Here is a 20,779-nt window from a genome sequence, read left to right as displayed (position 1 = left end):
AAATATGTACATATAATAGAATGTAATATAATAATTATTATTATAGGCCGGGCGTGGTGGTGCATGCCTTTAATCCCAGCACTCGGGCGGATTTCTGAGTTCGAGGCCAGCCTGGTCTACAAAGTGAGCTCCAGGACAGCCAGGGCTATACAGAGAAACCCTGTCTCGAAAAACCAATAATAATAATAATAATAATTATTATTATTATTATTATTATTATATAATATAAGGAACAACAAAGCCAAAATTACAAAACCAAAGTCTTATTAGCCAAAAACAGTACCCACAAAAGCAAACTAGCCTACCAGACATGGTGGGGGAACATCTGTGTAACCCCAGAACTCAAGCAGGATCATCACATATTTGAGGCAAGCCTACACAGTGAATTCTGGGCTAGCCCAGGATTATACCCAGAGCCCATATGCCCCCAAAACCAACAAAACTGGGGTTAGGGAAGAAGGAAGCTAGTTTGGAATTGATAAGCTTACAAGACAGCTTTTCAATTCAAGATGACAAACCATTGTATAAAATGGAATTTTCTTCAATTTCAGATGAAACAATTATACTTATCAAGAAGTACAGTTTATCTTCTGCTGAAATGAAAAGAATTTCTTCCATATAAGGAATTACTACTAAAGAATGACCTGAGAGCCAAGGCCTTTATTCCAGTCACTGCCTGGCCTCTCAGAAGAACAACTGTGGGTCTCCAGGTCGTCTTGAAAGCAGGAGACATCCTTGAGGGTTGAGAGCAGAGGTCAGGTGTGAGGGCTAGCATCTGATTTCAGTAAGGAGGCTCCTTATTTGTGGTATGGATGTGAACCACACATATCTGATATTTGGTAGCAAAACTCTGATAGGTAAGTTGACAAGTAGGGGCAAAAAAGTACTTTGAATTTTATTCTTTCCAAAGCAATCTTTGAGAAATTATACCCTAAGGGGGATGAAAATTAAACTACAAGTTTGGATATGAGGAAAAGGAGGAGGTAACAGACAACAGACAGCAGAAGCAATCTTGTAGGCCAAGGCAAAACTGTAAGGAACAGAGAATTCTTAAAAAATCTAGTGAACACAGACTGTAGAGAGTTCTGGGGACGAAGTGGATTATGTTTCTGGATGGAGCTCCACATGATGCCATTTACATAAAGGAACAAGGGGCTCTTTGCAGGCAAAGGAGAATGAAGTCTAGCTAGAGTCTGCTCAATCTAACGTGTTGTGGAGATGCCCAGGTTGAAGGTAAATCAGCTTCGGCAGCCCAAGTCTGGGGCTCAGGAAGCAGCTTCCAGTACAGCCCTGGGAAGTGCAGGAGCAGGGGAGCTGAGCTGCAGGAAGACTCACAACACCCAGTGGGCAGGAGGAGGGCAGGAACTATGAGGAACATCAACTCAACAGGGCCAGTTGGAGAGGGCTCTGGAGGGAGCTCAGAGACTTAGAAACTGTACCAAACATGGATCCCTGACCCACTCAGTACCCCAAAAGGCACCCTTCTCACCCTACCCCAAACTGAAAGCTCAAGGCTATAGAACGAGCTCCACCTCCTTCCTGCATTGGGTGTGGGGTGCCTCGCTAGGTAGCCCATGCTGGCCTGGAATTCAGAATCCCCCTGTTTCAGCCTCCAAAGTGGCTGAATTGCAGGCATACACCACCATGTGTGGCTTGTGCTAATGTTTTAGACTTCTCTCTAATCTGGGAAGCCAAGTGGACCCATGCGATGGTGTTGATGGGAGAGTTGTGCTGGTCTTCCTGTCAATGTGGTGAGCAGTCCCTCTTCCGTCTCAGAGTTCTCCCTCGATACACTATAGGAGCCTTGGTTTATGAAAATGCACATTTTTCCCTGGTAATTAGGAGAAGAGCTGCTCCCACATCTGTAAATGTGGAAAAGCTGGGATGTGTGCTGTGGAGCCTGGATCCAAGTTCTGGTGAGGTTGGGGTAGAGTTATAGAAACAGCAAGAAGCACATGCCTTGGAAAGAAAACCTACCCTAGTTACAACACCCTGGGTCACTGCACAAGCCCAGCACTGAGCCCCAGAGACCAGGGTAGACCTAATACCACACCCTTCTCTGCTGGCATAGCCTTCTGTATCAAAACTAGCTGGCTGCCATTCTGCAGTGAAAGAATGACTGCTCCCTCCCCACGTTCTGGCTCTAGCGAATTTTGAAGCTTTACAGAGCAAGAACAAAATGTCAGAGGGTCCCTTGGGAGACATGACCCATTCCTTTGCTACTAGACAGAGGAAGGGCTTCACCCGTGATTAACAACATGGAAGTGTCACACCAGCCCATCTGGGCTCTGACAGTGACTAGAGAAAACTGGCATGACTCACGTCCCTAAGAGACAAAGCCCACGTGAAAAGTAGTGAAGAACCTTATGTCTACAGAGAATGTGCTTTAACTGGATGGCACAGTAAGGAAAATTGGTTCCTGTTGTTGAAAATTACTGTAGGAGCCTGGGGAGATGGCCCAGTGGGCAACACCTGTTGTACAAGCTTAAGAACCAGAGTTTCAACCCCTGGAACCCATGTAAAACCCAGTGTAAAAGTCTACCTGTAACCCCAGTGCAGGAGGTAGAGACAGAGGATCCACATTCACCCCTGCCAACCATTTGCCCAGTCAAACGGGGGAGGGGGGGGACAGGGACAGACAGACAGACAGACAGAGACAGATGGACAGAGAAAAAGAGAGAGATGCACACAGAAAGCTCTCTGAACACAGGCCTATAAAAGCCAGATTCCTAGGAATAAAAAGCAACACAGCCTTGATGGTTGGAAACGTTTTTCCTGCTAACATTCTCAGTCTGTCAGAAAAGGCAAGTCCTTCTGATAACAAACTCTCTAGGCCCTCTCCAGTCATCACTGTGGCAATAGCACTTTGTAGTTTTCTAAGGTCAAAGCCTTTTTGTGTAGATGGGGTAGGTGTAGTGTATGTGCAGGTATGTATTGGGGGGTGGGGTGGGGTATGCATGCACATGTGAGGATAGGGACAGAGATCAATGTTGGGTGTCCTCAATTGTTCTATACGTATTCTCAGACAGGGTCACTCACTGAACGTGGAGCTCACTGAAGTGGCAGTAACAGCTGCCCATCAATCTCCAAGGATGCTCTTGTCCCTGCCTTTCCCATTACAGAGGCACACCACTATATCCGTTTTTTTATCAAATGTTTGGGATTTTTAACTCGGATCCTTGGGCAGGCAATATATCAACTGAGCCATCTGGCCAGCCCTCTTTTTAAGGGTGATAAAGATGAAACAGCAGTAACTTAAACATGCCCACAGAAAAATACAGCTTTTGATGGTCTGTAGTTTGTAAATTACTGGAGAATTACTATGATGAGACAGCAAAGACAAAAGATGACAACAGAAGCAAGCTGAACATCCACACCTCCACTTAGGAATTCCCCATTCCCGACACACACGGTAGACTAAATCCATCCACTTGCAGTGGGTTTTGAAGATTCATGGACACTGGCTACAGAGACTGCTGCTGCTGCCAATGACATTGGCAGGAGTTGATATTTATTTGCCCTATGCGCAGGCTATTCTAGGAGTTCTCATAGTTTCCTGAAAGAAACTATATCAAATGAACACAGTTACCATCCCCACTGTAGACTGAGGCAGAAAGCAGAGGAAAGCACCTTGTGCAGTGTGACACTTGATTAGGAAGGACTGTGACTAAATTCAGGCAGTGAGACTCCAAAGCCTAGGTTCCTAACCCCTATAAGGTCAGCTCAACAGACCTTACACTCATTCATTCATTCATTCATTCACTAATTCCCTTGTTGATTCTGAGTGTTTACAGAGCACTTAGAATCGACCAGTACTGGTGCTAGGGACACAGAGAAACAATCAGGCTCAATCCCCACCCTGTGAAGAATTGTGAGCAAACGCACGAAAACTCAGAGAAAGGGCCCTGTACAAACCAAGGCTGTGGGCATGGGAGGACCAGATCTGCAAGGTCACAGTGGCTATCTGAAAACACTTTCCCTGTCTCCTAAGTGCCAGCAGAAGCCATGAAAGGTTTCACTGTAGGCAAGATTAAAAATCCACCTCTGTAAAGAGCCCTTTAGTCCTGTGAATGGGAGATAACCAATGAAGGGGAAAACTGAGAAAGGTCCGGAAGGAAGACAAGAGTAAAGAATGGTGGGGAAGGGGCCTAATGTGAAGAGGGAGTAGAGAGGGACAGGGAAGAAAGGAAGCTGGTAAACAGGTAACAGTAACTGATAGACGAGAGAAATAGCAAGTCAGAGGAGGGACAAGACCCTTGGCCTATGCAGCATGGCCCCAGTCACTGTAATGAAAGCACTGGGAACCGGCATGTGGGCGGAATGACCTCTGTTTTAGACTTGGCAGTTAGGGGTTCATCTTCAATAGGAAACATTAGGAAGTCAGAACCTCCAAGTAAGGTCTAGACAGAAACACAAAGCTCATTTTGTCACATGCCTGGCAAGTGATGTGTGGCTGAGGCTGTACAGAGAGACGAGCCGGGGCCTCAGAGCAATGTGGACGAACTCCAGCACCAGATGAGAGCTGGCTACAGAACCGGCAAGGAGAGGAGGAGCTGGAGAACAGAAGAAAGGCGGCAGAAGCCCATGTTAAGGTGTACAAAACTGCACTGCACAAACAGAGGGATGCTGCATCCTGGAGAGAGCTCAAGTGTAAGGAGGCCAGACTCAGCACAGCCAGGCTCAGCACTGCCGGGCAGTGTGGGGAAGGGCACACAGGCCTTCAGAATCAGCCAGGAACCTGAGTGGGCTGAGGGCCTGGAAGGCAGACTGCAGTGGTTTGAGGTTTGTGCTGGACAGTTTCATATCAACTTGACATAAGCTAGAGCCATCTGAGAGAAGGGAACCTCAACTGAGAAAATGCCTTCACAAAACTGGGTTGCAGGCAAGAGTGTGAGGCATTTTCTTAATTAGTGATTGACAGGGGGAGGGTCCAGTTCATGGTGGGTGGTGCCACCCCTGGGCTGGTGGTCCAGGTTCTATAAGAAAGCAGGCTGAGCAAGCCATGAGGAGCAAGCCAGCAAGCAACATTCCTCCATTGCCTCTGCTTCAGCTCCTGCCACCAGGTTCGTGGCCTATCTGGCGTTCCAGTCCTGGTTTCCTTCAATTATGAAATACAATGTGGAAGTGTAAGCCTAATATACCCTTTCCTCCCCAGCTTGCTCTTTGGTCATGGCGTTTTATCACAGTAACAGAAACCCTAGCTGAGGTAAATTCCCTGTGAGGAAGTATACAATGGTGACTGTGAAGAAGTCAGATTTTAAGAAGTGAGATTACAAGGAGAGAAAGGCTGAGAGTTACAATGTTTCAGTTGTTTCTAAGAAGCTGGAGAATTTCTAAACCAATAGGAAGGAACCTTGGGAGGAAGACTCTTTAGGGCACAGAGTCTTAAGATGAGAAGGAGAAAGTACTGGGCCATCTACTCGTTATTTCCTTGTCACTGACTTTCTAAAACACAGGTGTGCTGTGGCGACTGGCCAACTACTGCTGTACACAGTAGATGACTGACTTTAACCCACCCTCAACACTCTAAGCTTCCTCACCTTCTACAGGACAATCTGGGTGCTCCTGTAAGGATCTGTGCTAGAGAATCGGGGCAGGCATTGGTTAGTGGTTCATGCCTGTAGTCCTGGCATTCAGGAGACAGAGACAGAAGTTTAAAGCCATCTTTCAATGAAGAGAAAATTTAAGGCCAGCCTGGGCTACATGAGTAGCCTTCTCAAACAAAGGTGTTCTAAAACCTAAAGCTACAGGGTGGCACAGTGGCTCAACATTTAGGAGTCCGAGACAGGAGGATCAAGACTCTGAGGCCAAACTCAGCAACATGGTGAGATCTTTTCCCCAAAACACAAATAAAAATCCAAAATTATAGTGGTGGTACAGAATAACCTCAGGCCAAAGAAATGCTGTTGCATTAAATTCACTCACTGCTGCTCAACCAAGGTTTACGAGAACATACAGGAACCAAACAAGACATGAGTGAGTTACATGCGTAATGACATTAGGGAGACAAGCTTGGCCTTCAGAGGTTCCAGAAACGTCCACTACCCACAAATGCCAAAGGCACAGTAACTGCCACAGTTTACTCTGGTAAAATTCCCTTTGGGAAATTAACTGTATCAACCAACAGCAAGCCACTGACACAGCCTTAGAACTATTTTCTCTTGAGTACAGCTCCAACATGTCACTGTAACTCAGCACAAGTGCGGGAGAACATGGTTACCTAACACTAGAAAGAGCTCACAGGAGAAAGCCCCGTGACTCCAAATGTCTAGGAAACTCAGAAATAGTGTTTATTTACTTATTTCATGTGTGTGTGTGTGACCTAAATATGCATGCATGGACGCATGGATGTGTCATGTCTGAAGGTCAGAGACAACTCGTGGATGTCAGTTCCCTTCTAGCATATGGGTTTCAGGGATCAAACTCAGGTGGTTATGTTGGTGATAAGGAGTCTTTACCAGCTGAGCTATCTCAGCAGCCCTGAGGATGATTGCTAGACTGGGAAGGAACTGTAATGTAGACATCAGCAGCAGTGTCAGGAACTGCAAGAATAACCATTCCGAAGGAAGGTCCTAAAGACCCCGGCTCCACAGTTCTATCAACGTAAGACTGTTGGGAACTGTCTTTACAACCATCCTTGACTCTCACTTTTAGGGTTTTATTCCTGGACGGAGTCAGACTGGAAAGCCCAGAAAGCAGACTCAGTTCTGGAGTAAAAAACCTTGACTACACTGTGATGACTGCTGAGGGGGAGCCAGGGAGCAGTGCTGAGGCTAAGCGGGAAGGGAAAGGGTTCAAAGACCTGTATTCAGCAGTGAGAAAATGACTGTATACTTGACTCTGGCAGTGAAATGCTTTCCTCACGGGCAACCAGCCATTACTGCCCAGCACGACTTCATCACATAGGTGTGGTGGTGTAGGGTGTAGTCAGTGTAGACTCCTAACAATCTATGGCAAGCACTAATAAGAAAAAGCTACTCAAAACATCATTAAGATAAATGTTTATAAATTCTTCCCTCCTCCCTTTAAAAACAATGGCTAAACATACAATTTCCCAAATGCTTCCAATTCCCTTGTAAACACTCTACAGAGCTCCTAGTAAGTAGTTGGGCTGTCCTTGTAGTAATAAGAACTCTGCCTGGAACAATACTCAAAAATCTGTCTATGCAGGGTTACAGAAGCCAGCTCAGCCACCACTATCATGACCTGTGACCTACCCAGTGCACCATTTATCTAGAGGGAGCCAGCACTAATTACAGAAAAACGTTCTTTCCGATTCCCATCTTTCTCTCCCAGGAGGAATCATGGCTTATCTTCTTTAACATCTTTGAATATTTCTCCCTGAAGGCATCATGTCTCACGTCAAACAACAATAAGAACACTGTTTGAGAACATTGGAGATGTGATTTTAGTAGGTCAATTGAATTGAGTAATACCCTCGAAATTCACAACTATCTGGAACCTCTAATGTCTTAGTCAGGGTTTCTAGTCCTGCACAAAACATCGTGACCAAGAAGTAAACTGGGAAGGAAAGGGTTTATTCAGCTTACACTTCCACACTGCTGTTTCTCACCAAAGGAAGTCAGGACTGGAATTCACACAGAGTAGGAACTTGGAGGCAGGAGGAGCTGACAGAGAAGCCATGCAGGGTGCTGCTTACTGGATTGTTTCCCCTGACTTGCTCTGCTTGCTTTCTAATGGAACTCAGGACCACCAGCCCAGGAATGGCACCACCCACAATGGGCTAGGCCTTCCCCCCTTGATCACTAATTGAGAAAATGCCTTACAGCTGGATCTCATAGAGGCGTTTTTCTCAAGGGAGGCTCCTTTCCCTGTGATAGCTCCTGCCTGTGTCAAGCTGACACACAAAACCAGTCAGTACACTCTAAGTACAACCTCTTTTAAGTATAGTAAGTTAAGGTGTGACAGGTTAAGCTCTGAAGATGTAACAGGTTAGGATGAGACCACAATGGATTAGTGGTGACTAACTCCAATGACTGGCATCCTATAAGATAAATACACGGGGGAAAATGGCATAAGGATACAGGTAAGCGTAGGAGTGGTGGGTCTACCAGCCACAGATCACTGAGGATTGCCAGCCAGTCCTAGAGGCAATTCAAGTAAGGAGTCTCCTTTGCCAGCTTCAGAATGAGCACAGCCCTGCCAACATCTTGATTTCTGTGTCAAGTTTCTGAAACTGAGAAAATGAATTCTGTTGTTTTAAGCCATCTGTTGTGGCAACTCCAGGAAAGTAGCAGGCTAGGTACTGGCACCTCAGGCATTACTGCCACTCAGCGTGCTTCTACAGGGATGGCCCCTTTCACATCTGCAAGGGACGCCTGACTTCCAAGCCCACCAGTGGATACCTATAACAAGATGGTTTTGAACCCATAGTACTATTTTTGTTCCCTATACACAATTATGATACAGTTTAATTTATAAACTCGGCACAAACAAGATTAACAATGAAAAATAAGATAGAAAGAATCACTTAACCTTGGGAGTCATTTACTTCTGCAGTTTGTGCTTACTGTGTCAGAGCACAGCTGTCTGTGGGTAACTGAAATTACAGAAACAGGTACAGACAAGGGACGATTGCCCCCACAGGTCACTACACACTGCACTGCCATGCACATTTATGCAACACTGGCCTTAAGGGATGACAACACCCGTAAAGATGCCCAGGTTCCTCTCTAAAGGATGCTAAATTTTGTTATCTTCAAAGGCACAGTTTCTCCTTTTACTTGAAAAAGAAATAACATGTCCTACGATAAATTCATTCTTCTCCCTTGAAGCTTCTGAAGGCTCAAGAGAGTCTACCCAGGAATCTCCTGTTACCAGGGACACAAATTCTATCCCTATGGTTTTCTGTGAAAACACTTGCCACAATGAGCTCCATCACATAACCAGTGTCAAGCAAAGCCACCTGAAGAAAGAATACTAACAAAACACAAGAAAACAGTGACATTTCATGAAGCTGTTCATTTAACTTGCAAAGTATGAATCCCTACAGAACAGTGCAGGCAGCAAGGCAAAAGTCTGTGAGATTTCCAAATGACAGAGTGAATATATGGAGGGAAGGTGGCACGAGGCCCCACTCCCTAGCTGAGGACCGGCTGACATTTGATTGCTTCTGGGCAAGGGAAGCTTAAGACCACCTGGGATCTTGGCCACACTCCAGGGCAGGCCCCAAGCCCACACAAACCAGACTTGATTGTTGGGGCAGAATTATGTGTGTGTGAAACTGAGTGGATGGGGGACGTGGGGGAGGATCTGGGACCAGTTGGTGTTCGGGGATGAATAAGATCAAAATACATTGTATGATACTGTCAAAGAATAAAACATTTTTTAAAAAAAGACTGGTCAATTCATTGACAGGACTGACAGATTAAAAAAAAACCTTTTAATGAAACAAAAATTAAGTTGGCAACAACACATCACCTACTAAACACTATAGGTGATGAATTATAATAATTATAATTATGAATTATAATTATTGTCCAGAAACAATCTACATGAAATAACATAGGAAATAAATGTAAAATATAACATTGCAACAACATCTTAAAAGATGATTAGAGCTTCGTGGCCCAAGATGGGATATCTGAAAAGAGCGAAAGGGCAGATGAAAACAGTCCTCAGGCCCTGCAGCCTCTTGCACTTGCTACTTCACTACAAGGAATAGGATGCTGTCCTCTCCTCCCTCCCGCAACCAAGTGATGGCTCCATCTTTCCCTTCTGCTTCAGAGGCGCTCCACCCCCCCCTGCTGGTCAAGCCCCCCAAGCACCCCCACTTCTCCTGCTGCTTGTCTCCCATCCAGTCTTGGTCCAGGGGTCAAAGGGTGTTTGTTCTTCATCTCTGACCCAGTGTGCAACGATACTGAGATTGGTTCAGTAAAATATGGATTTACTTTCTGGCTTTATCTTCCATGTTTTAGAATTTAATCACTATTCTTAAAAGTGCACTGTGATATACAAGGAACAGAGGACACATAGTCTCAGAAACAGGATTTCTTGTGTCTAAGAGAGTTAACTATTGAAATGACAAGATTCTAAGTATTTATTTTAGCAATGAATTTACTATAGTGATGAGAAGCCAGAGCCTTAAACAGACTGGCCTCTCAATGTCTCTTGCCCTCCTATATGAGAATTTTATAAGGCTTCAGATGTTTTTGAATCAGGAAGATTAGCAATTAATTACCTCCGTGAGACAAAGGAGGCACTTATAAGGAAGTTCTTGGACAAGCCATTACACTCAGTCCTTTAAAGCACTGGTTCTCAGTCTTCCTAATGCTGCAATCCTTTAACACAGTAAGGACCTCATGTTGTGGCGACCCCCAAGCATAAAACTATTTTCCTTTTTTTGTTTGTTTTTTTGTTTTTGTTTTTCGAGACAGGGTACTCTCTGTAGCCCTGGCTGTCCTGGAATTCACTTTGTAGACCAGGCTGGCCTCGAATTAAAAAATCTGCCTGCCTCTGCCTTCCGAGTGCTGGGATTAAAGGCATGCGCCACCACGCCCGGCATAACACTATTTTCATTGCTACTTTTTAAGTGTAATTTTGCTACAGCTATGAATTGTAATGTTAAATGTCTGTGGTTTCTGATGGTCTCAGGCAACCCCTATGAAAGGCTCATCAGACCCCTACAGGGACCACAACCCACAGGCTGAGACCCACTGCTTTAGAGGCAGGTAGTTTGGCATCTTGCCGCTGTAGTAAGTAACCAGGGAAGCACAGAAGCCCCTGCCCCTGATGCTCCTGTTACCCAGCAGTTCTGTTTACTAAGATGACTAATGAGTCAGTGGCTTCCCCACTTCTATAAAATAAATAGCTACATCTATCCATAACTTGCCTCCAGAGTCAAATTTGTCCATGTCAACTAACCATCTATATTGATTTCAAAAGTGCAAAGAACCACTCATGAGTGAACGAGATCTAAGACTTTCCAGGGGCAGCGAACATCCCATACACAGCCCTGTGACCTGGTGGCCAACACGTGTGTCTCAGCCATCTTTCTTTCCTTTGCAATGAGCCCTGCCACATCACTAAGCAGTCCAACTGTTTCTTTTCTCTTTCAAAAATAACTGGCGCTGGAGAGATGGCTCGACACTCAACAGTACTCGGTGTGCCTGTTGATGGCCCAGGACCAGTTCCCAGCATGTACACGGCTGCTCACAACCTCCTATAAGGACTCTAATGCTCTCTTCTGATCAGGCACACATGTGATGCACAGATATACATGTAAGCAAAACACTTATACATGGAAGATAAAATTAGCATATTTTAAAATTAATAATAAATCAGTCTATACACATTCCTCCTTTAAAATATGGCTCTCCTTAAAGTGAACAAGGATCAGTATATAATCTCTGCTTTCCCAAGCAGCAGTGTACAGAACTACCAAATGAAATTTGAAAATCCTAACAAGTAGTAAGCATTAGAGAAGTCCCACAAATATTGCTGATAAGCTTATTTATGTTTAGAAATATTATTAATACCTCCTTTAAGGCCATTTAACAACTACTTCAAGATTAGAAAGTATTCAAACACATCTCTAACATTCCTATGGGCTGAGGTAAGACTACAGGCAGAGGCTTATATTCTATTATATATAAATTTTAAGCTATTAAATAAAGTATGACCCTATAGTCTGATATCAACAAATTCACCTTTGACTACCTGGAAGGACAGGTTCTTCGATTCTCTGATGTCCCATGCCATAGTGTGGTGGCATAAAGGGTTCTCTTCCTATCCCCAGCTCTGTCAACATCTCTGCTCGCCTTCCTCCCCATCTCTTCTATGTTCTCCTCTCCCTCCTCTTCACCCCTTCTCTAGCATGTTGCCCATGGTGGGCTTAATCACAGCATCTTCCAGGTCTTACCTGGAGCTCTGACCCCTGCCCAGTGTCTGCGGTTACAAGGCCCACAGCGTTCCAGTGTTTGGCCTTTTAGTTCACAAGTGCTAGAGCAGAGTTTCTCTCACCCAGGACTAAAGGCAACACTGGATGTTTTGTTTTCTTGGTTTTGTCTTTTGTTTTTCAAGATATGGTTTCTCTGTGTAGTCCTGGCTGTCCTAGAATATGCTCCATAGACCAGGATGGCCTTGAACTCAGAGATCTGCCTGCCTCTGCCTCCTGAGTGCTAGGATTAAATGTGTGGGCTAGGTTAACTTACTGAATGGAGAAATTGCCAGATCACACTTGTTACTAGTCAATATATTAGATAAAAGTCAGTAAATAAGATAAAGAAGACAGATAAAACCTAAATTTCTTTTTTTAAAGATTTATTTATTATATGTGAGTACACTATCACTGTCTTCAGACACACCAGAAGAGGGCATCAGATTCCATTACAAATCGTTGTAAGCCATCATGTGGTTGCTGGGAATTGAACTCAGGACCTCTAGAAGAGCAGTCAGTGCTCTTAACCACTGAGCCATCTCTCCAGCCCTCAAAACCTAAGTTTCGAACCCCTAAGCACTTCAGTCCCCTCAAGACCTACAATCAATGGGTCTAACTAATATTTATCTGGATCTAGATCTAAAACCTTCATCTGTACTTTCTTAACAAACTCATTCAAGTCTACAGCATTTTATTTGTGTTAGAAAGTTCAGATGACAAGAGCAAGCCAAACACAAGATCCCATATGCAGATGGAAGAGAAAGCAGCATTTCCCTTATGTGTCTGTTGCTAACACTCAGATGACGCATCTGATCTCAGTTCAATATGACCTACAGCGAGTATGGCATATCAGCTCCCTCTCACTAATGCAAGTGCACACGGCTACAGTGGCAGGGTACACTAAGCCGCAGCATATAAGTAAAGGCAGCTCTCCCTGCACAGAACTCTCCCTCACTGTAAGGCCCTGTGCTCCATGCACTCTTTATTTAGCCAGAAAAATGACTGTTACTTGAAAAACTATTAGACAACTTGTTACCACAGTACACAACACTACGCAGAAGGCAAGTATTTCAACTGGAAATCTTACTTATTTGTACTTACTGAGATTGTACCATTGTCTAGACCTATGGACAGTCTTCTTGTTTCCGGGTTAAAAGACATGCATGAACATGGAGCTGAAAGAAATGAACATGTTGATGAAATTAACAAACAATGATTCTCATTGATTCAGGAGTGTCTAATGAGTTAAGTGTGTGGCTAAATTCACCCCACTGTCTCCTCAAGCAGTTCATTTAAACCATACTTGCCAACTGCTGTAAAAACAGCAGTTTTACAACCAAGCCCCTAGGTTTTAAGTTGTCCTTTTAATGAATATACAAGTAAGACATCCTCAAATGTGGCAAGAATCAAGGCTGCGGTCTTGGCTTGTGCTGGCAATTCAGGATGTAAATTTGCTGTGTACAAGACTGACCCTGCTTTGTGCTGTGTACAGCTTTGATCACTGCTCTCTTGATCCCACCCAAATCTCAGTTTAAATGAGAGCAGGCACCGCCATCTGAGCTGGAGAGGAACTAGATTTTTTTCTCTGATGCCAAACATTCAAATACACCCACCAGCGCAGAAAAGAATACTGGTTCTGAACTTATATGGGACAACTGAGCTACCAGGGAGCTTTTACTCTGAGTGTTTAAGAGGTACTGAAGGTTCCTAGTTGAAAATAATTGTAGCATCATTTTCTTTGTATGAAGCTAAAAGAGTCCTAAGTTTAAATTCAAATAAAGCATACACGTCTGTGGTAGTAAGTATACAGTGGTTTTATTTTTAAGTGGAGTTGTGGGTTTAATTAGCAAAGCTGTACCATGCTGAAGTAGGGAGAAGCCCTTATTCAGCATCACGAATGTCTTAGAGCAGAAGTCAGACAGATCCATACACACACCTAGAACAACATGTGAAGGTGTGGACAGAGCTAAGTGTGAGGCCAGGAAGCCACCAGAAGCCAGAGGATAGATACTGAACTGGCTAGTTTTGTGTCAACTTGACACAGCTGGAGTTATCACAGAGAAAGGAGCTTCGGTTGAGGAAATGACTCCATGAGATCCAACTGTAAGGCATTTTCTCAATTAGTGATCAAGGGGGAAAGGCCCCTTGTGGGTGGGACCATCTCCGGCCTGGTAGTCTTGGGTTCTATAAGAGCAGGCTGAGCAAGCCAGAGGAAGCAAGCCAGTAAAGAACATCCCTCCATGGCCTCTGCATCAGCTCCTGCTTTCTGACCTGCTTGAGTGAGTTTCAGTCCTGACTTCCTTGGTGACGAACAGCAGTATGGAAGTGTAAGCCGAATAAACCCTTTCCTCCCCAACTTGCTTCTTGGTCATGATGTTTGTGCAGGAATAGAAACCCTGACTAAGACAGATACCAAAACCCAGACTCCCTCACAGCCTTCAGATGAGCCAGAGTTCTGCAGGAGCCTTGAGGTCTCAGCCTGAAGAACTGTGAGGCGGTACAGACAATGCAGCTGTTGAGGCGGCTCACCTCGCAGGACTTTGTTATGGAGGCCCCAGAAAACTAAGATGGGAGTTATTTCACTATGTGTCAGTGGTAAGAATAAAATGCATTCTTTTCAAGTCTCTCACTCTCTGCACATCATCCACTTGTGGGTCTCTGAATTAACTGCCATCTACTGCAACAAGAAGCTTCTCGGGTAGTGGGTGAGAGGTATACTCATCTATGGTTATAACAATATATCATTACTGCTATATTCCTTTAGCAGAATGACAATGTTACGGTTTTCCCACTCCCTTATAAAAATCAAAACTGCCAGATTCATCATTTTATTTCATCGTGTGTGTGTGTGTGTGTGTGTGTGAGAGAGAGAGAGAGAGAGAGAGAGAGAGAGAAAGAGAGAGAGAGAGAGAGAGTTTTACATGAGTCTGCAGATGGGTGTGCTTGTGAACACACATCCAGAGGCCACCTGGAATGTCCAATTAAAATGTCCAACTGTCATCCTCCACTACTCTCTGCATTACTTCCTTGACAAAAGTCTCTCATTAAACTGGAAGTGAACAGCTATTTTGATGGTTTCTTTACTGCACCCCCTCTATACAGAGAGAAAAGAGTGCACACAGTTCTAACAACGTGTCAAGCTACTTTACAGGATGAAAGTAAGAAACAAATAGCAATCAGACAGCAGCGGGAGTGACAGCACCGGCTGAGGACTGTTTGGATGTGTGAACAGCATGGCCCTCTCATTAAACTCTGAACTTACTTCAGGACCCTAAAGATGGAGTCCGGGGCTCTGCTGGATCTCTTTGTCCCCCACTTCCCAATGTGACCACATACATCTCCGTTTTTTTTTCCTTCCCATTTGTGACATTTTTAACTGGCATGAATGTTGAGGAAAAGGTCGGGCATGACTTGGCATAGGTGGTAACATCGAGTTAACTCCTAGAATGCAGGCTGGGGCACAAGCACGTAACTCCCCGCTCCGTAGCCACTTACAGAGAGACAGTGGGAGCCTTAAGTCTACATTCACCTGCTGACCCTGTGTGCTAATCCGCCTCTTCTCATCTGAAAATACCTATCAATGCACTTCCTACCCTTCGTTAGCTAACCGGCATGAACCTAATTTCATGCAGCTGTGTCACAGATATTTATGATCACTTTCTCCGATGTTTTTCTGTTGCTTTCATGTTATTTGTATCAGAAAGATTTCTTAACAAACAATGGCCACTTCAGTTCCCATTTTCTGCAATTCATGCTTGTTCTGTGCTTAAATTATCATTAGGCTTTTGGCAAGTCCAAATTGAGTGCATGCACACATTCAGATTTAACTATTGTGATCAGATAGTAAGGCCTGATAAATACATATTACTTTATAAATGTGGTTACCCTAAACATCTTAAAACCTATTACATAATACCTTTGAGTATATTAAATGTTTTTAAAATCTTAAAATACTAGTTATTTATATAAAACAACATTTATCAGTTATAAGATTTTATTAAGGTATAAAAGTGAACATTATACATACATTTTAATAAGGATTTTTCTTCCAAAACAGATTCAAAATATATACTTAATTTTATCTTGTTATATAGTGGGTAACAAAATTTGATGATTTCTTCAGAATATTTTTACTATATAAAAAAATGTTTAATGTAAGACTTTTCACTATATGGCTTTCCAACCCCCAGTTCCTTCCAGATCCTCCCCACTTTTATCAATGAAAACTAAAGTTCAAAATTAGAGCCTTTTTCAAAGGAAAATAAAAACCAGATGATTTTATCAACTAAAACAAAAAACAAAAAAACATCACCTCAAAGACTTTTCTGATTTAAAGCTCACGATAGCATCCAGGAACTTCTAACTCACTCCTGCCTAAGAGGTAGGGACTTTCTCCCATCATCTGAGAGCACATTCCTGCAGACTTGGAAAATTCTATATCTACACATCATCTTCAACCTCACTGACAATGGAGTACCCTGAGAAGCTAAACATTATCTGTTCATGTTTCTTAAATATTTTGTGATTAGATTTTTTTAAATTATGGTATTTACCATTCTACCTAGTATACTTCAAATGATAAAATCATACTAATATTGGTTTTAATGAAGTTCCAAATGAAGATATTATGTACTTTCACGTCATCATGCCTTTGTGTTATGCCAATTTGCTTATACTAAGCCCCACATTATACAAAACTAATGTTTGCAAGAGTAGTTTTTCATTATATATGTGTATATATATATATATAATTCATTTATAAATTAAATGAATATATATTCAAATATATGTGTGTATATGTGTGTATATATATATATATATATATATATATATATAATTTTTTATTACCCAGTGTACTTTACCTAAGCAAAACAAAAGTTTCCAATTTAAACTTTAATTCCATTGATCTAAGTAGGAATACCCAAAGATTCGGGCTGCCCTCCTTAAGTAAATTATATAAAGGACATCCATCTCTAGTAACCACACCATTCATGACGACTTATGCCTTAAGTACTGATGTTTCTTTACCTAATTAGTATCTGAAATGTCCCATAGCATAATCAGCCAGTATTAAAAATATCAAGCAACATTTATCTTTTTACAAATCTAAAACTGGGGAAGGTGCAATATTATAGTGACTCCTTGTCTTGGGCTAGTTCTAGCCCCTGAACAGTCTTTCCTTCTCCACATCTGTGTAGAACTAACATCCCATGACTAAGAGATAAAAATCTTACGGCCCACTAGTTTCCATCAGCCCATGAGCTAAGAATGTCATCAGAGTGCACTGGGCCTGCAGGAAAGTTCCCACCTTGCTGTACCTGCAACTTTGATGTACCCACCAACATATTTCAAACTTGACTTCATTTGTGACTTTGTTCTCTAAAACTATAAAACTGCTCCCACAAGAGAATATGGAATTTGGGGTAACCTTGATCTAGGCTTCTGGGGCCATGGTCACTCAAATTGACCACAATAAAATCTTATTCCCTTAAAAAAAAAAATAGCTGCAGAGAATTTCACATTGATATACATGTAAGTACAAGCTGAGGGCATAGTGAATTTACGAAGAGGGGTTACAAGTGCACAACTCAGAACTTTGGGAAGGCTCAAGCCACCTACCACAATCAGCCTCTTTTGAAAGTAGGCCTTGATTAGGTCTGAGAAACAGGTGGCTCCAAATCAGTATTTCAGTAAGCATTCAGGTTCCTATGCTTTGTCAGCTGAGCAGAGGGTGACAAGGTGACTGTACCTGTGTAAAATCTGAATGCTCTAACACAAACTCACATTCAAGACCCAGGGCAAGCTAGACAGATGGCAAAACAAGTAATTTGAGTGGCTTGTGTGATGGACCTATCTTTGTATTTGTTGTTATGGGGTGTGGGGCACTTCTGTTTTGTCCTGGAGATAAATTCATAAATACCCAGGAGTTAACTTAACTCCCACCTGCCTGGCCTGAAAAAGAGACTCCACATGGCCTCCAGACCTCCAACTGGTCCACACAAGGCCTTCACCTTCCTGACCTCTAGTCACTGTATCTCTGGCAGCCAAGGTAGTTTACCTGTCCCATATTCCCAAAGGAGAAGTTGGCACCGAGGGCCGCCAACTGTGAACCCAATTCTCTCACGTCTCCACCACCTGCCACTGTGGCTGACACATCAGATTCCTCCCTGCCTGTCTTTTGTCTTAAGTACATGAGTGAAGAAGCTAATTGGTAGAGTATATCTAAAATATCTCAACCATGGATACCTGGGGCTTCCATGTGCTATTTTGTCTGTGGTATAATGGGAATATAGTGGATGAAATAGTACCTCCATTAGAAGCCTAGAACATGTATAGCTGTAATGAACTCTCAATCTTGGACCCTGAGGAAGGTCCCTCTACAACTAACAAATGCGAGTAGAAGGGCCCCAGCTGAGCAGGCTGTAAGCTGATACTACCACAGCAATAAGCATCAACTACATGGAGACACCAGGGGAGCAGATAAAGAATATCTGTTCCAATTTCTCTTTAGTCCAAGTATGTATACAGTATAAATACATATGTATATATGCATGTATGTATATGTATGTATGTGTGTATTATTGCCTTCAAAACAAGGCAACAAACACCCTCAGTTCTCTAGAGGCTCTAGGGGTATAGTTCAGTAGGTAGGCATACCACCCTGGATTCAATTCCCCAAACAGATATGCAAACATTCTATTGAAAACAGTTTAAGTAAACGCTCTTCTGGGAACACCAGGGACCAGGCCCTTATGCACTACTTCTGTTATAATCCTCAATTGTTGGGAACAAAAATAAAGGGGGGCCCTGGGGAGGCCATGAGAGAAGTGGGGGAGGAAAAGGGGCCTAATGTCCAGCCAGAGTTCCTGTGCTCTGGGCAGGCGGACACTTTTCCACTAGGCCCCAGGTGAGCATGCCTGACCCACGCAGGGGGCGGGGGGTGGAAAAGAGGCAGCCCCAACGACCGGGGACCCCAGAGCTACCTTGCTAAAGCCCCAGGGTTGTAGGAGAGAGGGATGAGGGAAGGAGTTCCCAACACTGGCGAGAGTGGCGCAGCAGATCTAGAAGGTACAGAGACTCTCTATGGTTTAAGAGCTTTATTATAGAAATGCAGGGGGAAAGAGAGAAGGTAGAGAAGAGAGAGAGAGAGAGGAAGGAAGGAAGGAAGGAAGGAAGGAAGGAAGGAAGGAAGGAAGGAAGGGGAAAGTCTAGTGAGAAAGAGAGAGAAGGAGAGAGGAGAGAGGCGAGGAGAGAGGAAGACAAAGAGAAAGGGAAGAGGAGAGAGAAGTGAGAGGTGAGAGAACAAAGGAGTGAGAGAGCATGGTGGGGGCTGAGCACCATTTTTATGGTCTTCACTGTTGCTAGGTAACTGAGGAGGAGTTTAGCTTGAAGGTCAGAAGCTTGAGCCATTGCTTACATGACTACTGACCATGCTTCTCTTGTGGGGGCTGTGGGAGGTGGTACCTTAGGCAGGAGCCAGAGTTCCAGGAGCATGAGGGAACGCCTACTGTGTCATGTAAGTGAATTATGACCATCAGGGTTCAGACCTCAGCTCGACTGGAGACCAGCCTGCAATTCCCCACACTCAATGAATTGGGAGAGTGCTTACCTAGGACCTGCCTTCTTCACACAGTGTGAGCATCATGACTGCAGAAACCAACTGCCGTATTGTACCCCCACCTCCTCTGGACATTGCACGTGCCCAGAAGAAATGTTAACATCTGTGGACAAAGTGTCCAAAGGAACTAAAGGAAGGAGGATAAACAACTCTTTTCTACTCTCCATATCTACATGGCCTCCCTCCTATCAGACCATGTCCATCGAAACATGTAACACAAGCCCGCCCTTCTATTTAAAGGTCACAGAGGTCCAGGAGAGTGTGACAGGCAGGAAGGGAAGTATTCTACCAGCCCCAAGGCTTGCCACATACTTGTAGCTAGAGCTAGGTTAGTGTGAGCTCATGTGGGTGCCCCTAGAAGGCCAGCAGCCAGAGCCTGCCAGGATTCTGACTGGCCTAGGGGAGGATGAAGAAGGGAGCCTCCCTCCCAGCATTATCACACGGCTTCATCTCTCCTCAGGAGCCAGAGGGCCCTCTGCCTGGCTCATCCTTTTCTGCTTTCAGCTCCTACTGCATCTGCATGCGCAAATGTCTAGATGCTCTTGGGTTTAATGTTGCCAGTTTTGGGTTCGGAACAGGACCAAGACCACAATTTCCTAGTCAAAGTGCCAAATTCCTGGGAAAGCCAGATTGGGCAGAGGTGGGGTCGGGAAACCACCTTATTTACACAAGGCTGGATCCTCTTGGCATCCTTCCTTCAGTTGACTGGATGAATAGCTTAGAACAGGACTGGGAACACTAGCACGGACAGTGCCTGGGATTTATAACAGTGCATCTGCTGTTCACTGTTCTCCTGCGTGTCACTTCTCTAGGTCACTTGGCATTTCACACACTGCCTTGCAGGGTACCCAGCACCAAGCTCAGGCCTCACCACTCTTCTCACCCAGAGCCTCCCACCTGGTCCCCTGTGTTAAGCTTCAACTTCTTATTAAAGATACAGAATATCTATTCTCTTGCCAAACACAACAATGACTATATTGTAATGACTATTCTAGAGGACCAACAAAAAGCCGCCTTCTGCACTTGGAATACTACTTCTCATATAAACACAGGACATGGTCATAAATGCCTGTAGCACACAGTTTGTAGCCATTCACTTGATTCTCTTTCATTTTCACTTACTGTGTAACCAATGCCACAAAAACATTAATTAGGGACAGCACTGAGTAATCTCATTTATTTATTTATTTTTTAAAAACTCAAGATGGAAGTTAGCATGTAATGCAGTAGGTTTCCTTACTGACAACTATGAAGGATGTACA

General features: G+C 43.8%; 1 protein-coding gene across 6 annotated transcripts in view; it reads right to left on the bottom strand.

The window, feature by feature from the left end:
• The window catches only part of Wdfy2 (WD repeat and FYVE domain containing 2), a 129,646-nt gene that overhangs the window by 49,046 nt on the left and 59,821 nt on the right, over window positions 1–20,779 (bottom strand). For all 6 annotated transcript variants that reach the window (XM_029468828.1, XM_021181667.1, XM_021181668.2 and 3 more), the window contains one exon: window positions 13,001–13,074. In XM_029468828.1, coding sequence (XP_029324688.1) covers window positions 13,001–13,074 — 74 coding nt within the window. The remainder of the gene's footprint in view (window positions 1–13,000; window positions 13,075–20,779) is intronic.

Source organism: Mus caroli, chromosome 14 (genome assembly GCF_900094665.2).
Source record: "Mus caroli chromosome 14, CAROLI_EIJ_v1.1, whole genome shotgun sequence".
Classification (NCBI taxonomy): Eukaryota; Metazoa; Chordata; class Mammalia; order Rodentia; family Muridae; genus Mus; species Mus caroli.
The sequence above is the reverse complement of the archived record's forward strand: the minus strand, read 5'-3'. Positions and strand labels throughout refer to the sequence as shown.